We start from the raw sequence: 22419 nt of genomic DNA on the forward strand, positions 1-22419 counted from the left end.
CACGAACACAAAAAGTAGTACGCGAACACAAACAGTAGTACGCAAGGACAAAAAGTAGTACACGAAAACAAATAAAAGTACACGAACACAAAAAGTAGTACGCGAACACAAATAAAAGTACACGAACACAAATAGAAGTACACGAACACAAATAAAAGTACACGAACACAAAAAGTAGTACGCGAACACAAACAGTAGTACGCAAGGACAAAAAGTAGTACACGAAAACAAATAAAAGTACACGAACACAAAAAGTAGTACGCGAACACAAATGGTAGTACGCAAGGACAAAAAGTAGTACACGAACACAAATAAAAGTACACGAACACAAATAAAAGTACACGAACACAAATAAAAGTACACGAACACAAAAAGTATTTCGCGAACACAAATAGTAGTACGCAAGGACAAAAAGTAGTACACGAACACAAATAAAAGTACACGAAAACAAATAAAAGTACACGAACACAAATAAAAGTACACGAACACAAATAAAAGTACACGAACACAAATAAAAGTACACGAACACAAAAAGTAGTACGCGAACACAAATAAAAGTACACGAACATACTCCCAGCTTACATTCTCAAAGAGCGAAGAAGTAATACGATATAACTCTAGTAAGAATTATCAAAATAAATCTACAAGTAGTCTTATACGTAACAGTAGTTACAACTGTTAAGGAAGGGATAAAAAAATCTTACATGGTTCATGCCAAAAAAAAAACGCAGAAAGTATTTATAGTTTTCACATAGTACTAATCTACATCTACAAACATGAAACGATACTCCCGGGCTCAAACCATTTACTTTATAATACAATTCATCAATCAGCTGTTAAAATAATTGTTTCAACAGTATATTATGGATTTCACCACTAACAGCAAATACAATATTTGGATGTCATATAATATTTGGATGGGAAGATATGACTCTAACGTCCCCACTAGACAATATCGAACATCCATGAACTTTTCTCGCAAAGAATGGAAGAAAACTCTTGGACAAATTCATTGTAGCGCTGATAGGTGCTGAAGCTTCCAGTAAAAGACCACAAGTATGCACAACAGGTCGACGGGCTAAATGTTTTAAGTCAGTGAATGTGATCTTCAACTTCATTTCTAGTAATTTCTAGTTGTAGCAGGACCACACTGGCTCCAGTGGAAATTTTCTACCTGTGAATGAACGTGAACTAATCCTTCTACAATCTCACGGAGAAGCCTTTACATTCTGTGTTGGTCTTTGTACTATCCCTCGTCAATAACATTCCTTAGAGTACTCTTTTCACAATAATCAAATTTGTATTCTGTATGTACAAAATTTGCAGAGTAAATTTTGAATCTTCTTGTAAATCTCTTGTGGTGATTGCTTCCTCTTCACTTTCGAAATCAGATTTCTCGTCCTAAAGGAAAGACGCTGGTGTTGTCATTACAACTCTTGTTTTTTTCTCTTAATTTAATGAAACATACTACGTTGTTTAATTTTTGAATAAACAACGAAAAATCATTCTATAAGAATGACTAATAAATCTTGGTGACTTTTTCATAATTATTTTTTGGCGTTCTTTTGTAAAATAAGACCACAGAGCAGGACCCTTTATGTTAACCCTAACATGACGTTTTGGTGCGCACAAATTTCAACCTTATTTTTAGTTGCTTTTGATGGCATATTTTCTTTAAATTTGTTGATAAATTAATGGAAATGTGAGTAGTGTCAGTTGATAATATGAAAAGTAATTGTTTCATACTCAAAAAATGTAAATTTAATTAGCTCTGATGCTGGAGGAGGACCGAAAACGAGTGATACCTGTACATCACTTGATGCCAGTCAAAAAACACATGAATCTACCATGGCAAGCAAGGCTAACGTTAAACAACCCACAAGTATGGATGAAAAATCCACAAGTGAGAGCCCAGGAGGAGCAACTGATACATCGTTCTCTTCAAAATCATCCCTTTCTATTAAACACAATGCTTCAAACTCTTCTAAAGTGACTTATTCCAAACGTAAAAAAGGAAATCCATTAAGGGATGTAAATGCTCCAAAGCCGCCGCTCAGTGCATACTTGATGTTTCTAAGGAATACCAGAGAAACGGTGAAAAATCAAAATCCTGGTTTAAGTGTAAATGATTTAACTAGAATTCTTGGTACAATGTGGACAGAACTTCCTCTGGATAAAAAACAAGTATGATTTTAATTTCTACTGTTAAACTGTATCAATTTTCCTGTGTTGGTATGTACATGTTTTTGATCAAGGTATTTATTGATGAAGCTGAAGAAGCAAAGAGGAAATACAATATTTCATTAGAAGAATATCATAAATCAGAAAGCTACAAAAAGTTTATTGTGGAAAGAACAAAAGCAATTGAAGGTTTAATATTCTCCCATAATATTATATTTAAATAATTAATCAGGTAAAGTTGATAATATCTTGCATTTCATTCAATTTATAGAAGCAAAGAATCAAGAGTCAGCTGTTGTAAGTTTTTTCATCATTGTTTACATCTAATGTCAAAACGCTTGTTTTATAAATAATTCACGATGTCAAAATAACATATTATTTTGTTTATAGAAAGGAAGTAACCTTGTGTGTTTGCCTTGTTATCAATGGTTTGAAAACCCTCACAACTTTAAAGAACATGTAAAAAGTCGGAAACATAAACGAAATGTAATTCACTCGCAAATGGGTAAAAAAGCAAAGAAATCTGAGATGCATAATAAAACATCGTCTACATCAGGTTATACAAACTTTTGGAAGAGTTTGTTTTACAACCTATTACATATATGTATGTTTTTCTTCAGGTAAAAGTTCAACCACTGCAGTTCCTGTAAAAAGTTTTCCAGACATGTCTGATGTCGCCGAATCCCAGTTGGAAATTCCTATATTTTCTGATGTTTTCTTGAATTATAATAAAAGTGAGTTCTAAGCCAATGTTACTTGATTACTAAAAGAAAGTAACTGATATTTTTGCTGTTGTTTTAGATCGTGAATCTCAACTACGGAATCTACGGCAGATCATATCAGAATATGATGAGCAAAATGCAATTCTGACAAAACATATTGATCATTTAAATGTTGCTGTTGAAAAATTAGAGCATGAAAATACAGAACATGTACAGACTATCAAAAAATTGACACCATTTTTAAAGAAGTTTATTATCAGTTTCACAGAAATTGCTTCAAAAGCAGATATACATGTGGACATTAATTTGTCAAATGTGGAAGAGTTCATAAAAGAATATTCTTCCATGGAAAAGTCGAAATATCTTAAAGAATTTGTGACAAATCTAGATTATCCTTCGTAAGTGAAGTGAATTGGATTCGCGTCATAATAGATATCATACATCTAATGTTTGCTTGATTTTTTTTAGATGTCTTGATGAAAACTATGATGACAGTAGTCGTTAATATCTAAAATGAGTGCCCAAAATTCATATTGTCAGCTACTTTTGATGGATGTGAAATAAATTAAAATATTTCAGTAAACAAACGCAGTAAAACGCCTTCGTATTGTACAATTGTACACAAACTTTAAAATATGGGAGGTCATCATTCGCAATTTAGTGAGGAAGAGCTCAGAGATTATCAGGTTTAAACTTATGAATTTACTGTAACGATTGGATTTTTAATTAAATGATTTAAACATAGAAATTTTGCTGTTTACTTATGTAAACATATTTTATTTCCTTGTCAACTGCTGCAATATCATTTATCGAGACGTTTTTATTTTTAAAGGAGCTCACTTTTTTTACCCAAAAAGAAATTCTGCAGTAAGTTTGAAAAAAGGTTGCTAATCTATATCGCAACCGTACTAAAACACAAAGAGATAACGCGAACAGCATAAATATGTTACCTTTATTTCAGTGTTCACAAGCGATTTACACAACTGGGACCTGATGCAGTTAAGCAGAACAAAAATGCAAAGCTCCCAATGAGATTGATATTACAACTACCGGAGCTCCAAGTATATCATCTCTGTATTTTTATATCTTATTCTCTTTGCTGCAACGAAACAATAAATTTAATTGCAATTTTCTTCATTTAAGGTGAATCCTTTTAGGGATCGTATATGTAAAGTGTTTTCATCCTCGGGTGATGGAGCCTTGACGTTTGAGGATTTTTTAGATATGATGTCTGTTTTTAGTGAAGCGGTATGTAATTCAAGTCAAGCACAAATTAAATACAGCTCTATTGTACATGCATATTTGTTTGTTATTCTGTTCTTTCATATAGGCACCTAAAAATGTCAAAGTGGAGTATGCTTTCCGAATTTATGGTTAATATAAAAAATTAAGTTATGATTTTAATAGTGAGTAATCCAAATCTTTAATGATATCAAAATTTATGTAGATTTCAATGAAGATGACTACATCTGCAAAAATGATTTAATGAAAATGATCACAAAACTTTGTGGTGAACAGCGTTTACCCGAAGAGACTATTGAAAATGTTATTGACAAAGTATGTAATCTTGCTAATGCTTAGTAGTGTCTTACCAATTTTCCCATTAGTACAATATTTTAATTTAGATACTTGACGAAGCAGACCTGGACGAAGACAACCAACTTTCATTTGCTGAGTTTGAACATGTTATTTCAAAAGCTCCAGATTTTGTTGAGTAAGATTGTCAATGAATACTTACTTTGATGTTGAATTTACATGAAATTAACTTTTGGTGGAACTATTCTTGATAAATGATCTTTCTTGATTTAGTGCATTTCGTATCCGGCTGTAGTTTCTCACTCAAGTCTACAAATGAATATTTTTCTTAACAGTCATCTACCTTATGTAAAAATTGCCACTAATTTAGCATATGATTCACCATTCATGTACATAGATGTATTATATATTTTTTTATCACATGTTTTTGGACTTAAATACTTTGCCAAAACAAAGTTGTATTTACCTTCAACTTCATTTGTAAGTACTTCCATTTTGCAACTGTTGTAATGTCTGTTTTGAAGTTTTAATTCACACATCTTGTTTAATAATACAATGACTTACATAGCATTTGACAACTTGTGTTCTTGTTTATGCACAACTTGTATTTATTACTTGTGTTTTGGCATACATGCCCTAGGTAAGTGACAGCCATGTCTGCAAACTATTTATACATGATGTAATTTTTCTTATAAAAACGATTCAGTTTGCATGTGAAATTTCAGCGTGTGTCAATTCATAAACTATTTTGTCATTGTAAGAAATTGTGCCAAAAGAAACACACTTAAAACACAAAGATATACAAATACACCATAGCCGCGCACTAACATATAAAGACAAAAAATTTCATTAATACAATAACATGGTGAAATCAAATCTATAGAGGTTATCAAAAATTGGTCATCATATGCAAAATCTTTTTGGTTAAATATTCAACTTTCCTATTTTTTCATCATTATAACAATTCACGAAGACCTCATTCACGAAGATTGATTGAAAAAAGGAAGCTATGGAATTTCAATGGAATTACATGAAGATGTCTTTTAGTAAGCATTTACACATTGCAACAGTTATTTTTTTTCTTGTCAGAATCAGTTGTTGGTGCCACGTGGATAGTTTGTACATTATTGCTTAAATGACCACTGGGTGATGGAGTATCACTGATTTGTTTCTGTGATACAATGTGGTAAATTTCTATAGAATGATTAAAGAAAGTGTCAATATATGTCAGTGGTATTAGAACTCATCAGAAGTTGCATCAAAATGGTTTCATAAAGAATACCTGTTAAAATATTTTGAAATGCCTGTTCAACATTAGTTGAATCTAATGCAGAAGTCTCGATGAAAGAAAGACTATTTTTCTCTAAAAAATAAAGAATAAGATCATGATGCCAATAACTACAAAAAAATCTTTGCAGTTAAAAATATTCAAACGTTCATCACCTGCAAATGCTTTAGCCTCTTCAGTGGGTACAGCCCTCAAATGTCGTAAATCACTCTTATTGCCAACAAGCATTATGACAATATTGCTATCAGCATGATCTCGTAGTTCTTTCAACCAGCGTTCCACATTTTCATAAGTCATATGCTTGGCAATGTCATAAACTAACAAAGCACCAACAGCACCACGATAATACCTAAAGCATTCATCAAATGTTGGGTGAAACATACCAGAGATGTTTTTAGTGAAAATAACTATTTATCTACATCTGTAATTTTACCCTTGAAAATCTATTGGCATAATTACCACTTTGTAATTGAGGACAATAAATGTTAAGAGGTCTATTTGAACTTGTAAAAGCAAAACCATGAACCATAGTATCTGGTATTTAAAATATGCCTAATGCATGAATTCACTGTTACAGCAGGTGTCCGCATTTGGAAAATAACATGAGAAGTCACTCCTGTCCTCAATTACAATAAATGAGTACAGAAGATACTCATAACCAAATGCCATGTTAAAAATAATAAAGTTCAAAGGGATATCAAGAGATTATAAAAAAGATATATAAAAACAAATTGAAATTCATAAATGCACGTACGCGCTAGTGATCGCTCTGTATCTTTCTTGTCCAGCTGAAAACAAAATTTAAAGCACGGAAGTTAATATTGGTCTTTAAAAGAAAGGTCGTTTGAACATGAATCGACGACAATTTTAAAGATCTTTATGAATTATAACCCAAATCGAATCAATAAACCGTTGAATATTTCACAATAGTAAAATATATGTGAAACAAATTGAGCACCTGAATACGGAAGTTTGTATATTGAATCTTCGTATTGTTCAACAACGAAAATTTTAGACTTAAAATGTATCTTTACCTGTATCCCAAATTTGTGCTTTTATCGTTTTACTATCGACTTGAATACTTCGTGTGGCGAACTCGACACCAATCGTCGATTTGGACTCCAAATTGAATTCGTTTCTGGTAAATCGTGATAGTAAGTTGGATTTTCCAACGCCAGAATCTCCGATCAAAACAACTAAACGTACAAACAAGAATATACTTTAGACATAAATCTTTCATTTTGAGGACATTCAACTTGCAAATACTGCATATCATGTAAAACAATACCTTTGAACAAGTAATCGTACTCATCATCTTTCGTTCCCATACTGCGTCGAAGTCCTTGGGAATAAATACGAATACACTAAAAAACACTCCTAATAAACAAGGAAGAATGCTATTCGCCTGAGCTTTTTATTTGGATGTACAATTTCTTTCCAGATACAAAATTTCAACGAGAAGAAAAACAGAAAGTAGACGAAGAGCAATTACTCAGAGGTTTCGAAATCTACAAGCGGATATAGAAAATGGCCGCCTTACTAACCGAGCCCAAACACAGGTCACGTGAGACAGGCAATACGTCATAACAACAACAATACATACATTTTTCCTGTTCAATGAGATTCAAGTGCCCAGAGGTACATATACTATTATCATTATTTTCAAATCATTTCTATACAGGACAAAGATAGGGAGACGTTTAGTCGAAAATTATATTATTACATTCGTCCCATGTATTAAAATACCGTAAAACACTTGGTGTCCATTGGGCAAGTGTACGGTTAGACCATATTTGCCACAAATTCAATGGTAAAGTTACCACCGATGTTTCCACTTAAAGTTTCTATAATTCAGATTGTTGTGACGTAGCCAGCAACGTTAGATACCTGCTCTTTCCGATTAAGATAACGGCTGGATGACGACAACGATTCGGAAGAACTTCGTCGAGAGCCATTCGTTGAATCAGAGGAGTGCGATATTCTTCGTTTTTCACAATGACCACATATTTTTTCCCTTTTTATCCAAACATCTAACTCATCAGGACATTGACAACGGTGTTGAGATAATGGCTCTTTTTTCTTCTCTGTGACGACTTCACGATCTATATTTTATCAAAGAACATTCAAAACATCTAACTTAAAAATAACAAAAATATATCTTAATATCATATACATCTACAATACATACATACCAGTTTCCTCCGAGTAATGTCTGCTGCTTCTGCCATTTGACATCGGAGACTTTCGACAGTTTTCGTCAACAGATCTTATTTGTTCATGATCTTCTACACGACCACCTGATGTACCTTTGCGTACATCTTTACTCCGTGTCAACTTTGTCGATTGCTTAGCAGGTACTTCGGTCGTATGAACGTCAACTGACGTCAGTCGTCGATTGCTTCCGGAGTTTTGCCGACTGGATGAAGAACGAGTAAAGTGTAGATCGGCAAAGTTTTCATCAATATCATCGCCACCAGAATAATATTTTTTATTCTTAATGTTTGATTTCTTCTTCGTACGTGAGGATGAATTATCACCTTCCATTTTCTTACACCGAGATTTATCTCCAATATCAATATGGTTGATACTGTCAGCAAGATCTTTCACCAAACCATTTCTTGTTTCTTGTTCTTTGACATTTTGTTCTTCAGGTGAACTATCACTGCGCTTTCTATCACCAATTGATTTCCGTGAAGGACGTTTTTCATCAGACCAACGAACACCTTTCGTTTTAAAACCATCTGCTTCAACATTCTAAGCATAAAACAGTTCATGATGAAATATCATTGAAAACGTACTGCTGGGTTTGGAAAAAAGCCTCAATGCTCCATTGTACAATCAAATTATATCTTCAAAGTTCTCTAAACTAAAAATGCTTTTTATATAAATTGTAAAGTGACAATAGGTGAAATGTTAATTAATGAATTATTCAAATTGAACAATAATGAAAGCATACCTCTTTCGAACGCTGTTTTCCAGTCTCTCTCGACATATCATCAGCACTTCCGGTAAAACTGTTCAATGAATGAGCATCACGTGACTTTCCTTTATGTCGTGACGTCAACGGTGAACTACTATCCTGACGAAGTATTCCGTTCTGTTTCCGAGGCTCGGGAGGTGAGAATCGACCAGGTTGAGAGTTTTTATAATTTTGTAAGTTCTTAATCGCAGCGCTAGCTCCTTTTGAAATGGATTTATTTTTCGATGCTACGAGAGGCTTTAGCAAGCTGAGAGCATTCATCTTGAGAAGAAGTAGCTGATCTGCTTCACAACGAGCAGATAAATTCCACAATATTCCACAAGCATTGGCAACAACACGTAAACTAGGAGAACGCAAGTTGGCCAACAAAAATTTATAACAATCGTGTCCACGCATGACATCACGATATTCTGTTTTAACAGCAATCTGAGAGGACAAGTTCCGCAAAATCCCGCCAGAACTTTCGATAACACTCAAAGTGTTACTTGGACTTTTATAAACCAACATTCCCACGAGGAAACCGAGATTCTTAGCATTTTCACATAATTCAACTTTATTCTCCGTACTGTGGGCAGATAAATTCCATACTGCATAAAGTATTGTACGCAAAGTTGACTCACTGCTGACCTTTTGTGCCGCAGTCATGAGCTCTGAGACTGCATTGCATTCTTGCAAGACAGCTTTGCTTCTTTCGTCGGACTTGCACGACAAATTCCGAAGTACGCTGGCAGAAACTTGAATGAGGTCTTCATCATCGAAAACAGCAAGATTCTTCAGTAAGGCTCGAACAATGCCAGATGAGTTGCCAAGCAACGCCTTACTGCGGGTCTTTTCAAACGTCATATTTGTGAGCGTCATTGAAGCGTACTTGCGAAGATTATTGCCTAAATATAAACATGTAACTTACATGAATGATATAAATACTTAAAATCAAAGTATAGTGCATTTTGACTCGTCGTTTGAATCAATCATAAAATGTTTCATATATTTACTTCATTTCACTGTTAACCAATCAACTATTACTTAATTTTAATTCATGTATTATGAGGTTAACATCCATTGACTTCATGGCAGAAAAAAACATTAACCAATCAAAAGCTATAGTCTACATTACCACTTGTTGTCTTGCAACACCCCCCGTAAAGTTTACAATATTTTTCATCCCTTGCACTATTACCCCAACTGACAATACTGTAGGAAACTTCGCAGTAAAAAATTAAACCAGTGACACTGTAACAACGTAAACAAATATTTGTAAACCCAACTTACTTAACAAAAGATCTTGTGTCACATGACTTAATTCCAAAAATTCTCCAATAGCTTCAACTCCACCCAGGTCACTAATGGCGGTACGATGATCTTCTTCGAACGAAAGCTTCATAATGGCAGCCAAAGCATTGCTCAATGAACTTATTCTTGAGGAGTTTGGAGCTTGACGAATAAATCTAACTTCGATACAATAATTACGCACTATCTCCAGAAGTTGTAACACGCGAATTTCTCGCTTTCCACGTTTATCGTCCATTCCAGCCGATACAATATTCCTTATCGCTTGCAAGGACCTCACGCGAACTTCGTGTGCTACACGCGGATCTCTCGTTTTACACTTGTGTTGAAGCTGTATTAAAAGATGTAAGCATCCAGATAATCTCATTGCTTGACAGTTTTCCTTCGAATTGGAAACACTAAGAAGTGTGTGTACCGTCTCCTTTGCGTCACGTGTGTCAATTACAGCCAAAAGATTTCGTACTTGATCTATTTTTGAGTCAAGATCTTGATGCGTGGAAGCACCGCTTGTGAAACTCATCACACTTGATGTTTCCAAGCCATCATGATGAGGAGTTGTACAGTAAACTGCTAGACTAGATTGACTACCAGAACGGGTGGACATCACCGGACTGACGTCACTATCGGATACTGTTGTGATATTATCGAGAACATCCGTATAGCGAGTATGGATGTCAGGTAGAGGAAGTTGATGTGTCGGTATCTTTCGTTGATTTTTCGTGTCGGCAACGTCACGATGATATTCCGAAACATCACGATGTATGTTTTTATTGTTTTGTAAAAGATCAGATTTATTTCTATAGATTTGCAGGACACTATCTCTTGGCGGTATATTTCGATGCATGTTATCCATTGGTGGCCTCACACGTTCCGATATATCACTTTGTGCCCCATAGTCTATAACTTCATCAGTAGCAAAATCATCACAGTTTATTTTAGGTGTGACCTTAGATGGAACCTGTGTTCTTCCTTGATATTGTTGCCAATTGCCTGGTTGTGATCCATAATATGATACCTGACTCATGTTTAACACCTGCCGTGGATCGTGCACATTTGTGTAGTAGCCCGCATTGACAGGTGGAATATTTGGAAATGATTTGCATGTTGGATTAAATGATGTATCATTATGGATAGGCTGGGGTTGTGGTAGGTATTGTTGATTGATAAATGGTGTCATTCTGCTAAAACCATTGATATTTGGTTGTTGCATATACTCTGAAGCAGTAGCTGGAGCAGGAAAACGAATTTCACCTTGGGGGTAATGAGGTACATTTGGGTACGGTAAGGTAGTAAAGTAAGGATCTTTCCCAGAATAAGATTGACGAGGTGGAGGATATCGATTTGGAAAAACATCACCACTAAGTTGTCTGACTTGTGCAGCTTCGTGTGAAAGAATAGGATTCATTGTAGGATGTCTTTTAACAGGAATAGATTCTAAGGTACTACCAACAGAATGACTGACAGCATTTGATGATTTACCCAAAATTCTTGCAGCTTCGTGAGATGGTCTTGCCTTAGGATCATTTAATGTTGAACTGCCGACCATATGAGTTTTATCCATGTTTACACTAGTCACATGGGTGGTAGCAGGGATTGCATCATGGGTAGGATTGCTTGTGGTAGTTGCATCACCAGACAAGAGTTCAGAATCATCAATTACCTGTTCATTTGCATCCTATTTTAAAAGAAATAGTTTGTTGACAATATTTTTTAAAAATGAAAGAGACATCTTGAGAAGATAGAAGATGATTCCACCTGATCATAAAAGAATGATGAGTTACTACGTACCTTACAAGACGATTCTTTATCTGTATCAAGCCATGGTGGAGTAAGTGAAATATCCTCGGAGGAAGGTCGACTTGAGTTCTCAAGAGATCCTTCTTTGGCATAGTCCTACAGAAAAAACAATATAGTAAGTACAACTTTAACACAATGTATCATAAAAGTTCATCAACTTACCCTAGTAATATCCATGTCTACCACTCCATGCCACGTATTTGTCCCAATCCTGGCATCCACCTTTATTTTTGTGGCATCAATAACATCATCAGATATAAATGTATTTGTTTGAGATTTTCCTCTCTTTTCATCTATTAAACCATCGCTCACTTCATAACCTTGAGGTAAGAGAGGGGAAAGGCAAAGTTTTTCATTGGAAGGGATCCGACTGACATCTTGTGTTGTGTCACCATAATTCTAAAGAAACAGAGCATCATTAAATATATGTCTTAAATTGGTATGTTTATATCATATTACCTTGACAGAATCAGTGTCATCATATGGACCAGGCTGATGAATATGATTTTGAGATGCCCTATTAAATATTGCTTCATTTGTTCTTTCCATATACTTTTTTTCTTGTTCTCGAAATGCTGTAGTATAATCCTGAGAAAGATGATGGATTATTAAATTGATGATTGTAGAAAGTCTCAATAAAAAGATAACCAACCTTTACTGAGTCTTCATAACCATCCCACACACTACCTTTGGAAACGTGAATCTTTGAATTGCCAACCTATAAATGACATCAGATTGCAAGAATCCTTAAAGTTTAACAATAACGACTCAAAAGACTGGTTTAACCTGTTTAACTGGCTTAGGATGCTCATGTTGGCAATCAAGTGATTTTGTCTGTGCTTTGATCTCTTCTTGTTCATCCTCAGACATCTCCCATCTTTGGAAGATATACATTAATAAAAATAATTTGGTGTTTTAAAAAATTACTCATGAAAGGTAGATATAATGTTGTATGTATGTACCTTGGTGTTTGTCGTTCATCTATTTCATTGATGTGATTCTCAAATATATCTAAAAATTTAAAAGCTTTTCAAATTAAGCATGCCAAAAGAAGCTTGTATATAAATCAGTGAATATCCAGAAAGTGAGAAGTACACAATCAACACAAAACAATACATTTCTCAGTTCAAAGAATCTATTAAAATTTGTCAATAGCTGTAACTAAACACAATACAGTAATAGACATTATACTGCTAAAGTGATTGTTTTATAATGAAAGAAAATTCCGACCGTACACATACCAGCTATATCATCTTTCCCGTTCGCCATCGTTTTATTACAAAGAAGCAGACAGCAAAATTATCGATTTATAAAGCATCCATCCTGTCAGTACACATCAAATATTTGACCGTACTAAACCTGATATCGAGTCTTTACTTGAAGCTTTTATTGAACCCATTTATCGGACAAATTCATCGTTATATTTCAACGTTACAGGTTTATCGTAAAAGTACTCAGAAATTTAAAAAAAATAATATTCTTTACGATGTCCCGCTAAGTAAAATGAATAATGGGAATAATGAAAATATGACTGACTGTCGGAGTATTACGGAGAGCGATCGGCCAATGCCGGATACGAGAATATTATTGAAGACAATGGAGAAGACGAATGTCAAATTACAGCATTTTAATAAATTTAGTGCTGAGAATTTCGATGTAAAAGATTTTGCTAAATCTTTCACAGTCACTTGTAGTTGATAATGCTATACACATTTGACGAAACAATATCAATCATCATACATACATAGATAAAATGTAATTGATGAGATACTATAAAGATTCATTGTCTATCCAGAGTAAAATATTTCTACTCTCTATGTATTAAGACAAAAAGACCAAGAGCAGCTAGAACAAAATACTGTGAAAAAAAAAAATAAAATAAAATATAGTTAGACTTCACAAATAATTTCAGTGTAATGTTGAAGATCATTTGATAAGAACCTTGACTTGTGGGTAGTCATTCATAATTATTGTAACCATTCCAACATATGGTAAAAATCTGAAATATAAAACATGATGTGAGGTTATTTTCACTTTAATGTAACAGTATTTTAGACTGGTACCCTTTGGCTCGACCAACAACATCTTTCTTTTCCAACCACAGCTGTCCTTGTGCATAAAGACCACGATCATCAACAGAATTATTGTCACCTTTTGTCAAAAAGATAACGCTTTTGTCTTCCCTAGAGGTAACAATTTTAAAGCACTTAGTACAAACTTTGTAGCATTTTTCAATTGAAAAATTTTACCTCTCGTGAATTTTAATAACTCTGTGAACTATTGGTATCTCTCTTCCTTTTATTTTAAATACAACTATTTCTCCAACCCGAATGGGTTCATCTTTGATGTTTGTCAAAAATAATAAATCACCACGAAAAAATGCTGGCTCCATACTTCCACTGCAAGATAGTTCACACATAATTAGTGTTCTTGACAAATACATATAGAGATAGATATTTACCTTAAGACAACAACAATCGGACTTTCACTTCCTGTAAGTACCATCAGACCTTTCCATATCATTAAGGCAGATGAGACAATCATACCAAAGTTTAACACTTGGTAATAAAGCTGCAATTGTATATTTAAAAAAATTTAGCCACAAACAATACTTTGTACATGATTAATTATAGCAGTAAGCAGATATAAATAAAACACAGCAAATTGAGTTGTGTGAGGTTACCGTGTAAAGCCTGTCCCTTATACTCCACCCAACCTATGCAAATAGTGTACTTCAAATTTATCATAAAGGAAGACTTTGTATCTAACCTGTCGTTTGTTCATCCGCCTGACATCGTCAAACCAAGCCGCAATGTCCATTAAGGCGTTGGAAACTAAATTTTATCGATAATAAACAAAATCTTTCAAATATGTTTTATTTTAACCATGCTTCCCTGTGATGCTGCCTGACGTGTTATACGCATAATAACTCGGGATAATCCGCTGACAAAAGTACATTACAACCGCGTGTACATTCGAGGAACCCATACGTCATGTTGTAACACTTTGTGACGTTTCTTTGTTTCAAAGACATCGAAAACAATATGTGAAGACAAAGATATTTTCATGATAAAAAGGACTCTTTTGTGAAGCAGAAACGCCGCCGAAGGGGCGAACTTTACGAAGTTCTTACATAAATTGAACTTGTTTGCTCTCTGAAAGCCATTTCCTGTAAATTTGGATAAGAATACAATTGCAAGAACAAACAGTGAACATTCAAATTTTTCCAGCCAGAAACACAAGTATAGACACAAAGTTATAATTAAACATTATATACATCAGTAAAAGTCCATGGTCTTGAAGTTTCTTGCCAATTACGATGAAACATTTAACAAATCTGTCATATGTAAGATATGAAGTTGGCAGAAAAACCAAAACCTTTTCAAATATTTGCATGAAGATGTCTTTCCATGAACGCATTGCAAGTTTTGCAGCAGCTACATTTTTGTCACAACCTGCTGTAAATTTCTATAGAATGATTAAAGAAAGTGTTAATATATGTCAGTGGTATAAGAACTTATCAGAAGTTGCATCAAAATGTTTTCATAAAGAATACCTGTTAAAATATTTTGAAATGCCTGTTCAACATTAGTTGAATCTAATGCAGAAGTCTCGATAAAAGAAAGACTATTTTTCTCTAAAAAATAAAGAATAAGATCATGATGCCAATAGCTACAAAAAAGTCTTTACAGTTAAAAATATTCAAACGTTCATCACCTGCAAATGCTTTAGCCTCTTCAGTGGGTACAGCCCTCAAATGTCGTAAATCACTCTTATTGCCAACAAGCATTATGACAATATTGCTATCAGCATGATCTCGTATTTGTTTCAACCAGCGTTCCACATTTTCATAAGTCATATGCTTGGCAATGTCATAAACTATCAAAGCACCAACAGCACCACGATAATACCTAAAGCATTCATCAAATGTTGGGTGAAACATACCAGAGATGTTTTTAGTGAAAATAACTATTTATCTACATCTGCAATTTTACCCTTGAAAATCTATTGGCATAATTACCACTTTGCAAATGAGCACAATGAGTCAAGTGGTCTAATTGATCTTACCAAATTATGAACTAAATTATATGTATGCATATCTCTCGCAGCAGGTGTCCGCATTGGGCAAAATAACATCAGAAGTCATTCCCGTCCTCAACTACTGTAAATGAGTACAGAAAATACTCATAACGAAATAAAAGGTGAAGAAACCAAAACGGTACATGAAGAGAGGATAAGTAAAAAAATGAAAAAACAAACAGAAAATGTTATAAATCCCGCTTACGCTCTATTAAACCCTCGGAATCTTTCTCGTTCAGCTGAAACAAAATGCAAAGCACGGAAGTTAATATTGCTCTTCAAAACTAATATTATGACGACAATTTTAAAGATCTTTATGAATTATAACCCAAATCGAATCAATAAGCCGTTGAATGTTTCACAATGGTAAAATATATGTGAAACAAATTGAGCACCTGAATACGGAAGTTTGTATATTGAATCTTCGTATTGTTCAACAACGAAAATTTTAGACTTAAAATGTATCTTTACCTGTATCCCAAATTTGGGTTTTTATCGTTTTATTATCGACTTGAATACTTCGTGTGGCGAACTCGACACCAATCGTCGATTCAGACTCCAAATTGAATTCTTTTCTGGTAAATCTTGATAGTAAATTGGATTTTCCAACGCCAGAATCTCCGATCAAAACAACTTAACGTACAAACAAGAATATACTTTAGACATAAACCTTTCATTTTGAGGACATTCAACTTGCAAATACTGCATATCATGTAAAACAATACCTTTGAACAAGTAATCGTACTCATCATCTTTCGTTCCCATATTGCGTCGAAGTGGGCTTGTTGCTATTTCTTTGTAAACATCCGAGTTCACTTTAAAACCTGTTTTTGTCACGAACTCAAGAAATGGAACCAACTGAAGAATCTCTCTCTATGCACTGCCCGCGCGAGGAGTGCTTAGAGTAAAAAAATAACAAAATTTTTCGACCATTTGCAATCATTGGATATTTCTACTGTTCGGTCTGATCAACTGTCATATATAGAAAAGTATCTCAACAAATAGGTACGCAGTGCGAACAATATGCAAATTTAATTTCAATATCAAATGTCATATTTAATAATTTCTCTATTCAGTTATCGTAAGTACCTGATAGTGTTTGTATATTTACGTATGTTCACAGTTAACTCTAGACTTTCATTCTAGCGCAAAGAGCCAAAATCTTTTCCTGGTTTTAGTTTATAAACAATAATCAAACAAAGTTAATCATTGCAATCTAACTATAATCAATTAATTCATTTATTTCAAACCAAATAAACATTATATGTTTTTATTTCAAATTACGAGAACAGTTAACATTACTCTAAACTGAAATTACTTGTAGTCATTTCCATTTTCTCAGTTATTGCTTGTATTGAAAAATTGATAAATGAACTCAGTCAATATTCTCAACGTAAAATTATTTTCTCTAGATCCATGAAACCATCTATTTCTTCATATCAATTTGTTTGCGCCAAGGAAGAAGGGAAAAGTCCAAGTTTTACATAATCTTGCAAAACCTTTAAAGCGTAAAAGTTACGACATTGAAAAAATACTAATTAAATAACAGAGAAAAAATTATACGCAACATTTTTCACCTCCTTCAAGTTGTCTGTTGTCAGTTTACCATGCTCACACTTGAACCCAGTCTGCTCAAGTTTGCTCCCGTCCAATGAAAGATGTTTCTCGTACAAAAGTTCCTATGCATCAACACAAGTTATTGAAATATATTTCCCATTTCTTAAAGAAAGACTTAGAAAAAAGAAAACACGTAATAAGACTTTACCTGATCTAAGTAGGGACTTAGCGGTGTATTTTCAATATTGTCGCGTTGACAGGCTTCAGACCATGGTTCCAAATGTTTTTCGTTTGATTCATCAACAATATCACTCATGTTTAACTGAAGAAATAAAATCAATGAACTAACTACGAGTAAAAAGTACAAATGACATATTTATGTACAACATTATGTTAGACTAACCCTGGCAAAATTCGATATAATTGTACCATGATAATCATGTTTTATCCCCAGAAGTTCACATACAAGTTCAGAGATGATACCTTGTGCTAAACAAAAGTTAAACGCTTCAGATAATAATATTATCTATGGTTGATTACAGGACAATACAAAGTCAAATTCAACTTACTTCTATCCTACCTTGCATCTATCTTTCCTTGTATCTATCCTACCTTGTATCTATCTTTCCTTGTATCTATCTTTCCTTGTATCTATCCTACCTTGTATCTATCTTTCCTTGTATCTATCCCTTCCCTTCTTTCCTTATCTATCCACCTTCCTTCCTTGCTATCTATCTTTCCTTGTATCTATCCTTGTATCTATCCCTTGTATCTATCTTTCCTTATCTATCCCACCTCTATCTTTCCTTCTATCTTTCCTTGTATCTATCCACCATCTATCTTTCCTTGTATCTTTCCTTCCATCTATCCTTGTATCTATCCCTTGCATCTATCTTTCCTTGTATCTATCCTACCTTGTATCTATCTTTCCTTGTATCTATCCTACCTTGTATCTATCTTTCTTTGTACCTATCCTACCTTGTATCTATCTTTGGTTGTATCTATCCTTCGCTGTATCTATCCTTCGCTGTATCTAAGCTTCGTTGTATCTATCCTTCGTTGTATCTATCCTTCGTTGTATCTATCCTTCGTTGTATCTATCCTTCGTTGTATCTACGCTTCGTTGTATCTATCCTTCGTTGTATCTATCCTTGGCTGTATCTATCCTTCGTTGTATCTATCCTTCGTTGTATCTATCCTTCGTTGTATCTATCCTTCGTTGTATCTATCCTTCGTTGTATCTATCCTTGGCTGTATCTATCCTTCGTTGTATCTATCCTTCGTTGTATCTAGTCTTACTTGTTTCGCCATCATCAACAAGATTGTAAATTTCTCCATTGTTTCCATTGGTGGTCAAATGCCACAATGCACGAGATACATCGTCAACATGAATGGTATTCATACGCAGATCTTTAGTCCACAGTAACTAAACATAATTACAATGCCAAACGATTTAATGGTTACATTATGCTGTAATTTATCCTACATCGAGTCTTACCTTCATCTCTTCACCTAACTGTTTATATACTGCTCCAATAATAAGTCTTGGTGCTAGAAATATGAAAAAAGAAATATTAGAACTTGCATGAACAGTCATGGACATAAGAACATTCATGGAGGTATAGGTACATGTATGGACATATAGGTACATTCATGGACATATAGGGTCATTCATGGACACATAGGGTCATTCATGGGAAGGGATTGATATCAAACTTACTCAATCCTTGCTTGTCTCCCAAACCATAGACAATAGCTGGTCTAACTATTACAAAATTTAACCTAAATTAAAAAATTTATGAGATATATTCATGTTCTGAAGGAATTCCAAATACTAAAATGAATGTTTCGAATTTCAGAAATTTGGCATAAAATTTACCCCTCAATAGCAGCCAACTGCTCTTCCACTTTGAGCTTATATTTTGCTTGTAATGTCCATGGCAATGTCTTAGAAGCTTCCTTACTTCTTTTCTGTATTATAATATTGAGAAACATAATTAATAATCACCATTATTAATCATCATTATTATTGGTGTTGAGTGTATCGAGAATTGGGTAAGGCGCCAGCGTTTGAGGTGGTTTGGGCATGTGGAAAGGAGGGAAGAAAGTGCTGAAATTCGTAGAACGTTGCATATGAATGTTGATGGAGTCCATAAGCAGGTAGACCGAGAAGGAGATGGATGAATGCTGTGAACAGTGATATGAAGGCGATGGGTATAACGAGATATGGCGAGATAGAGACGTTTGTAAAATTCATGGACGGTCAACTTTAATACTGGCCGGTATACAAATGTTGTTTGTTTTTTTGTTTTGTATAATTAATAATCACCCCAATATTTCTGCCTTCACTGTTAATTTTTGAAATTTGTCCCATGATCCTCTACTTGCAGCAAACTTCAGTAGCATCGATGGGCAATGGCTCCCCCAATAAAATATGCTTTGCAGTCTTGTTTAAGACATTGTTTTAAATCAAATCATCATTGTTAACGTATGTGTAAATGCACTGAATAAAAACAATTCCACGATCAACAATAATGTTAAAAATCATTTTGATGATGAGTACCCAAGTAATGGCAAAAAAAACACAACAAACACAAATAAATCAACGAACTAACTTTGTCTCCAGCATAAATCTGGCCAGTAGATACTTCTATAAACCTCTTTACTCCATGTTTTGCAGCTTCATTTGCACAGTGTAGTGAAAGTTTTAAAACACCTTCTTCATACACCTTGTAAATATACGTGACATTGTTTACATTGTTATAAACAGTAGATAAATTTCTCATAGGAACAAACCTCTTCAGTTTGTCCATATTTTGTCTCCGCTGCTAAATTGATGCAGAAATCGAATGCACCGTCTTGAAATGCTTTTTCAGCAGATGCTGTAAAAAGTTGAAATATTTTATTAGCTACACAGTGCGTTATACTTCATAAATCATCACATCCATCCATACATGTGTGAACAAGATTGGCACTTTTAAACTCCACCGATGAATTTTCAAAAGCTTGCTAAAATGGGCATAGAAATATTTTTCAAAAAAACAATTTGATGGAGGATAAGCAAGATATTTGATAAAGGTTGCATGATGTGTGAAAAAATAAAAACTTGACCTTGTGTCTCTCATTAAGCCATGCAGTTTGAGGTGGAACTTTATCAACAGCTCGTATCTACAACGTATGTAGCAAAAAATTATAATTTAATATTGAGACTGACTGAATCTTAGACAGATACAGACACTAGTATCTTACCTTAGAACATAAATCATTCTCAACAAGATAGGTCACTAGATTACGACCAATAAAGCCAAGACCTATGACATAGTTCTTGTAATCAGTTTCATTTGATAAAGAAACAATTGTGGTGGAAAGTATAAAGAAGAAGAGGTTGTATTATGTAAGTCCTGATGATGTATTACAGCTGCTTGTTATTATTTTCATCGACATTGTTTAAAGTCAATAATCATTGCTTTAATATCAAAATCAGTTTCATGTAATGCGTTAACATAACACGCAACTTAAACAAATATTAAATTACACAATAAAATTAACCATTAACAGAGCAAACTTGTCTAAGTGATGCTGCCAAGTATTGCTGAAAGAATTGTCTCTTTAAATATAAGAAGCCAAACAAACAATAAGAATCTTACTTATATTGAGTCCTAACCTCACGACAGAATTTAGAAATGCATACCATAACGGTCATTTAATGCATTTAAATGTGGCATCACTTTGCCTGAGTACACGAATTAAGCTAAAGACAGTTATATTAGGCGCACTTTAAGGTCTGTTTTTATCCTTTTAAAGCCATAAAAATAATGAGCGAGCAATATTTAATATATTTAAGCAGGTGACATTAATAAAATATTCGTTGTTCGAGGGAAAGGTTTATACCTGCTGTGTTCACGCATATGTCTGTCAACTCAAACTAAATTGTAAAACATTTCAAAATACTCAATAAAATAGTTGAAAAACCTACCTCCCATGATAATAACACTTGGTTTTTCAGACATCTTTAATCCTTGTTTGTTTAAATCGATACAAGATAGAGGAAAGAAGAGTAGTATTGGTCAAATTAGACCACGGGTGTGGACTTTTAACTACCTTTAACTTTATGAAGCAACACCTTCGATGCAAATTCCACAATAAAACTGCTTATTTTAGTTGAAATGTTGTAGACTCAACAGAAGTTAGATAATGTATGGCTAGTCTAAGACAAAGCGGGCGAGAAATTTCGCATATGAAAACCGGTTGTCTGCATCGTCGACTGTACAGGAAACAATTTAATATTTACAATGGTAATGAGTAGTTTCTGTTTTATCGATCCTCCATTTCTATTTAAACAAAGATTACCCCTGCCTCCCTTCCCTGACATATTCCTGATGAATCATTCTAATGAAGATCGCTCAAATGGGAAGATTTGAAATGCTCACATACTTGTTGATCTAAAAGACTTTAATGTTTATATAAAAAGTCAACTGCTGAGAAGACACACCATTTATAATTTTACATTTCTTTTATTTATTATCAGTTGACTTGTCTTATGAAAGAATGTTTGACTTGTCTTATCTTATTTGCCTTTTATCTGTTTTTCCTCTAGGTGATTTTATAATTTTCTTGCCATTGCGTGAATTGATAGGAGCCAATTTGCGAATCATATTTTCATATGTATAGAGAGAAAGTGAAGAGAATATTCACTTTCTCTTTATCTTCTCTTGAACGAGTTGTTAGAGTCGAACAACTTTTCTTTTTTTCGAAGTCCCATGTTCAATTTTGATCATGAAAATCTTCTTTAGGATTTCATACAATGCTCCATCTCTGATCCTAAAAGAGGCTAAGCAAATAATTATCATATCAAAATCACTCATTGTAGAGCATTTGAAAGCTTACCTTGTTTTGAAATGAAAAAAGCTATTGTTTCTTGATGACATTGATGATCATAATCTTGGTGCTATCCATGAACATCTTGTCCAGTTTGAAGCGTCAACTGCTTT

The 22419-nt window shown here is 34.0% G+C and overlaps 5 protein-coding genes and 2 long non-coding RNA genes across 8 annotated transcripts; 1 reads left to right on the forward strand and 6 right to left on the reverse strand.

Annotated features, from left to right (window-relative positions):
- Nucleotides 1-1622: 1622 nt before the first annotated feature.
- Nucleotides 1623-5014, forward strand: LOC124451117 (calcium and integrin-binding family member 2-like). Of its 2 annotated transcripts, XM_047001747.1 has the most exons (9): nucleotides 3056-3301; nucleotides 3372-3589; nucleotides 3736-3770; nucleotides 3865-3964; nucleotides 4047-4151; nucleotides 4234-4276; nucleotides 4351-4460; nucleotides 4529-4617; nucleotides 4713-5014. In XM_047001747.1, the coding sequence occupies exons 2-9, from the start codon at nucleotides 3539-3541 to the stop codon at nucleotides 4732-4734; spliced, it is 555 nt and encodes a 184-aa protein (XP_046857703.1). In that variant the 5' UTR covers nucleotides 3056-3301; nucleotides 3372-3538; the 3' UTR covers nucleotides 4735-5014. The 2 variants fall into 2 exon arrangements, with proteins under 2 accessions (XP_046857702.1, XP_046857703.1); XM_047001746.1 differs by lacking the exons at nucleotides 3736-3770; nucleotides 3865-3964; nucleotides 4047-4151; ... (2 more) ...; nucleotides 4529-4617; nucleotides 4713-5014 and adding exons at nucleotides 1623-1702; nucleotides 1770-2184; nucleotides 2256-2370; ... (1 more) ...; nucleotides 2572-2737; nucleotides 2802-2915 and having other exon boundaries at nucleotides 2983-3301; nucleotides 3372-3490.
- Nucleotides 5015-5270: 256 nt separating this feature from the next.
- LOC124451120 (ras-related protein Rab-11A-like) lies at nucleotides 5271-7269 on the reverse strand. The gene is made up of 6 exons (XM_047001749.1): nucleotides 7016-7269; nucleotides 6762-6923; nucleotides 6482-6515; nucleotides 5883-6076; nucleotides 5722-5802; nucleotides 5271-5633 (listed from the first exon to the last, which is right to left on the reverse strand). The coding sequence occupies exons 1-6, from the start codon at nucleotides 7053-7055 to the stop codon at nucleotides 5494-5496; spliced, it is 651 nt and encodes a 216-aa protein (XP_046857705.1). The 5' UTR covers nucleotides 7056-7269; the 3' UTR covers nucleotides 5271-5493.
- A 58-nt stretch (nucleotides 7270-7327) lies between these two features.
- LOC124452252 lies at nucleotides 7328-14717 on the reverse strand. Its single transcript, XM_047002834.1, has 17 exons — nucleotides 14561-14717; nucleotides 14253-14362; nucleotides 14041-14190; nucleotides 13855-13974; nucleotides 13733-13790; nucleotides 13603-13649; nucleotides 13536-13561; nucleotides 12754-12802; nucleotides 12578-12668; nucleotides 12444-12509; nucleotides 12251-12379; nucleotides 11954-12190; nucleotides 11783-11887; nucleotides 9977-11669; nucleotides 8684-9591; nucleotides 7920-8481; nucleotides 7328-7829 (listed from the first exon to the last, which is right to left on the reverse strand). The coding sequence occupies exons 1-17, from the start codon at nucleotides 14609-14611 to the stop codon at nucleotides 7579-7581; spliced, it is 4653 nt and encodes a 1550-aa protein (XP_046858790.1). The 5' UTR covers nucleotides 14612-14717; the 3' UTR covers nucleotides 7328-7578.
- Nucleotides 14718-15034: 317 nt separating this feature from the next.
- On the reverse strand, nucleotides 15035-16848 carry LOC124450913 (ras-related protein Rab-11B). The gene is made up of 6 exons (XM_047001564.1): nucleotides 16597-16848; nucleotides 16343-16504; nucleotides 16077-16110; nucleotides 15509-15702; nucleotides 15348-15428; nucleotides 15035-15259 (listed from the first exon to the last, which is right to left on the reverse strand). Exons 1-6 carry the CDS (start codon nucleotides 16634-16636, stop codon nucleotides 15240-15242), a joined length of 531 nt encoding a protein of 176 aa, XP_046857520.1. The 5' UTR covers nucleotides 16637-16848; the 3' UTR covers nucleotides 15035-15239.
- A 29-nt stretch (nucleotides 16849-16877) lies between these two features.
- Nucleotides 16878-21709, reverse strand: LOC124450912 (dTDP-glucose 4,6-dehydratase 2-like). The gene is made up of 14 exons (XM_047001563.1): nucleotides 21405-21709; nucleotides 20678-20739; nucleotides 20540-20596; nucleotides 20383-20437; nucleotides 20225-20310; nucleotides 20044-20157; nucleotides 19308-19399; nucleotides 19149-19210; nucleotides 18927-18979; nucleotides 18728-18854; nucleotides 17832-17917; nucleotides 17637-17750; nucleotides 17449-17550; nucleotides 16878-17370 (listed from the first exon to the last, which is right to left on the reverse strand). The coding sequence occupies exons 1-14, from the start codon at nucleotides 21436-21438 to the stop codon at nucleotides 17311-17313; spliced, it is 1104 nt and encodes a 367-aa protein (XP_046857519.1). The 5' UTR covers nucleotides 21439-21709; the 3' UTR covers nucleotides 16878-17310.
- LOC124450914 lies at nucleotides 18014-18721 on the reverse strand. The gene is made up of 2 exons (XR_006950261.1): nucleotides 18343-18721; nucleotides 18014-18104 (listed from the first exon to the last, which is right to left on the reverse strand). It is a non-coding gene; the product is annotated as an uncharacterized LOC124450914 (long non-coding RNA).
- Nucleotides 21710-21862: 153 nt separating the features above from the next.
- On the reverse strand, nucleotides 21863-22392 carry LOC124451409. Its single transcript, XR_006950447.1, has 2 exons — nucleotides 22316-22392; nucleotides 21863-22249 (listed from the first exon to the last, which is right to left on the reverse strand). It is a non-coding gene; the product is annotated as an uncharacterized LOC124451409 (long non-coding RNA).
- Nucleotides 22393-22419: the final 27 nt, after the last annotated feature.

Source organism: Xenia sp. Carnegie-2017, unplaced genomic scaffold (genome assembly GCF_021976095.1).
Source record: "Xenia sp. Carnegie-2017 unplaced genomic scaffold, XeniaSp_v1 HiC_scaffold_24, whole genome shotgun sequence".
Taxonomy (NCBI): domain Eukaryota; kingdom Metazoa; phylum Cnidaria; class Anthozoa; order Malacalcyonacea; family Xeniidae; genus Xenia; species Xenia sp. Carnegie-2017.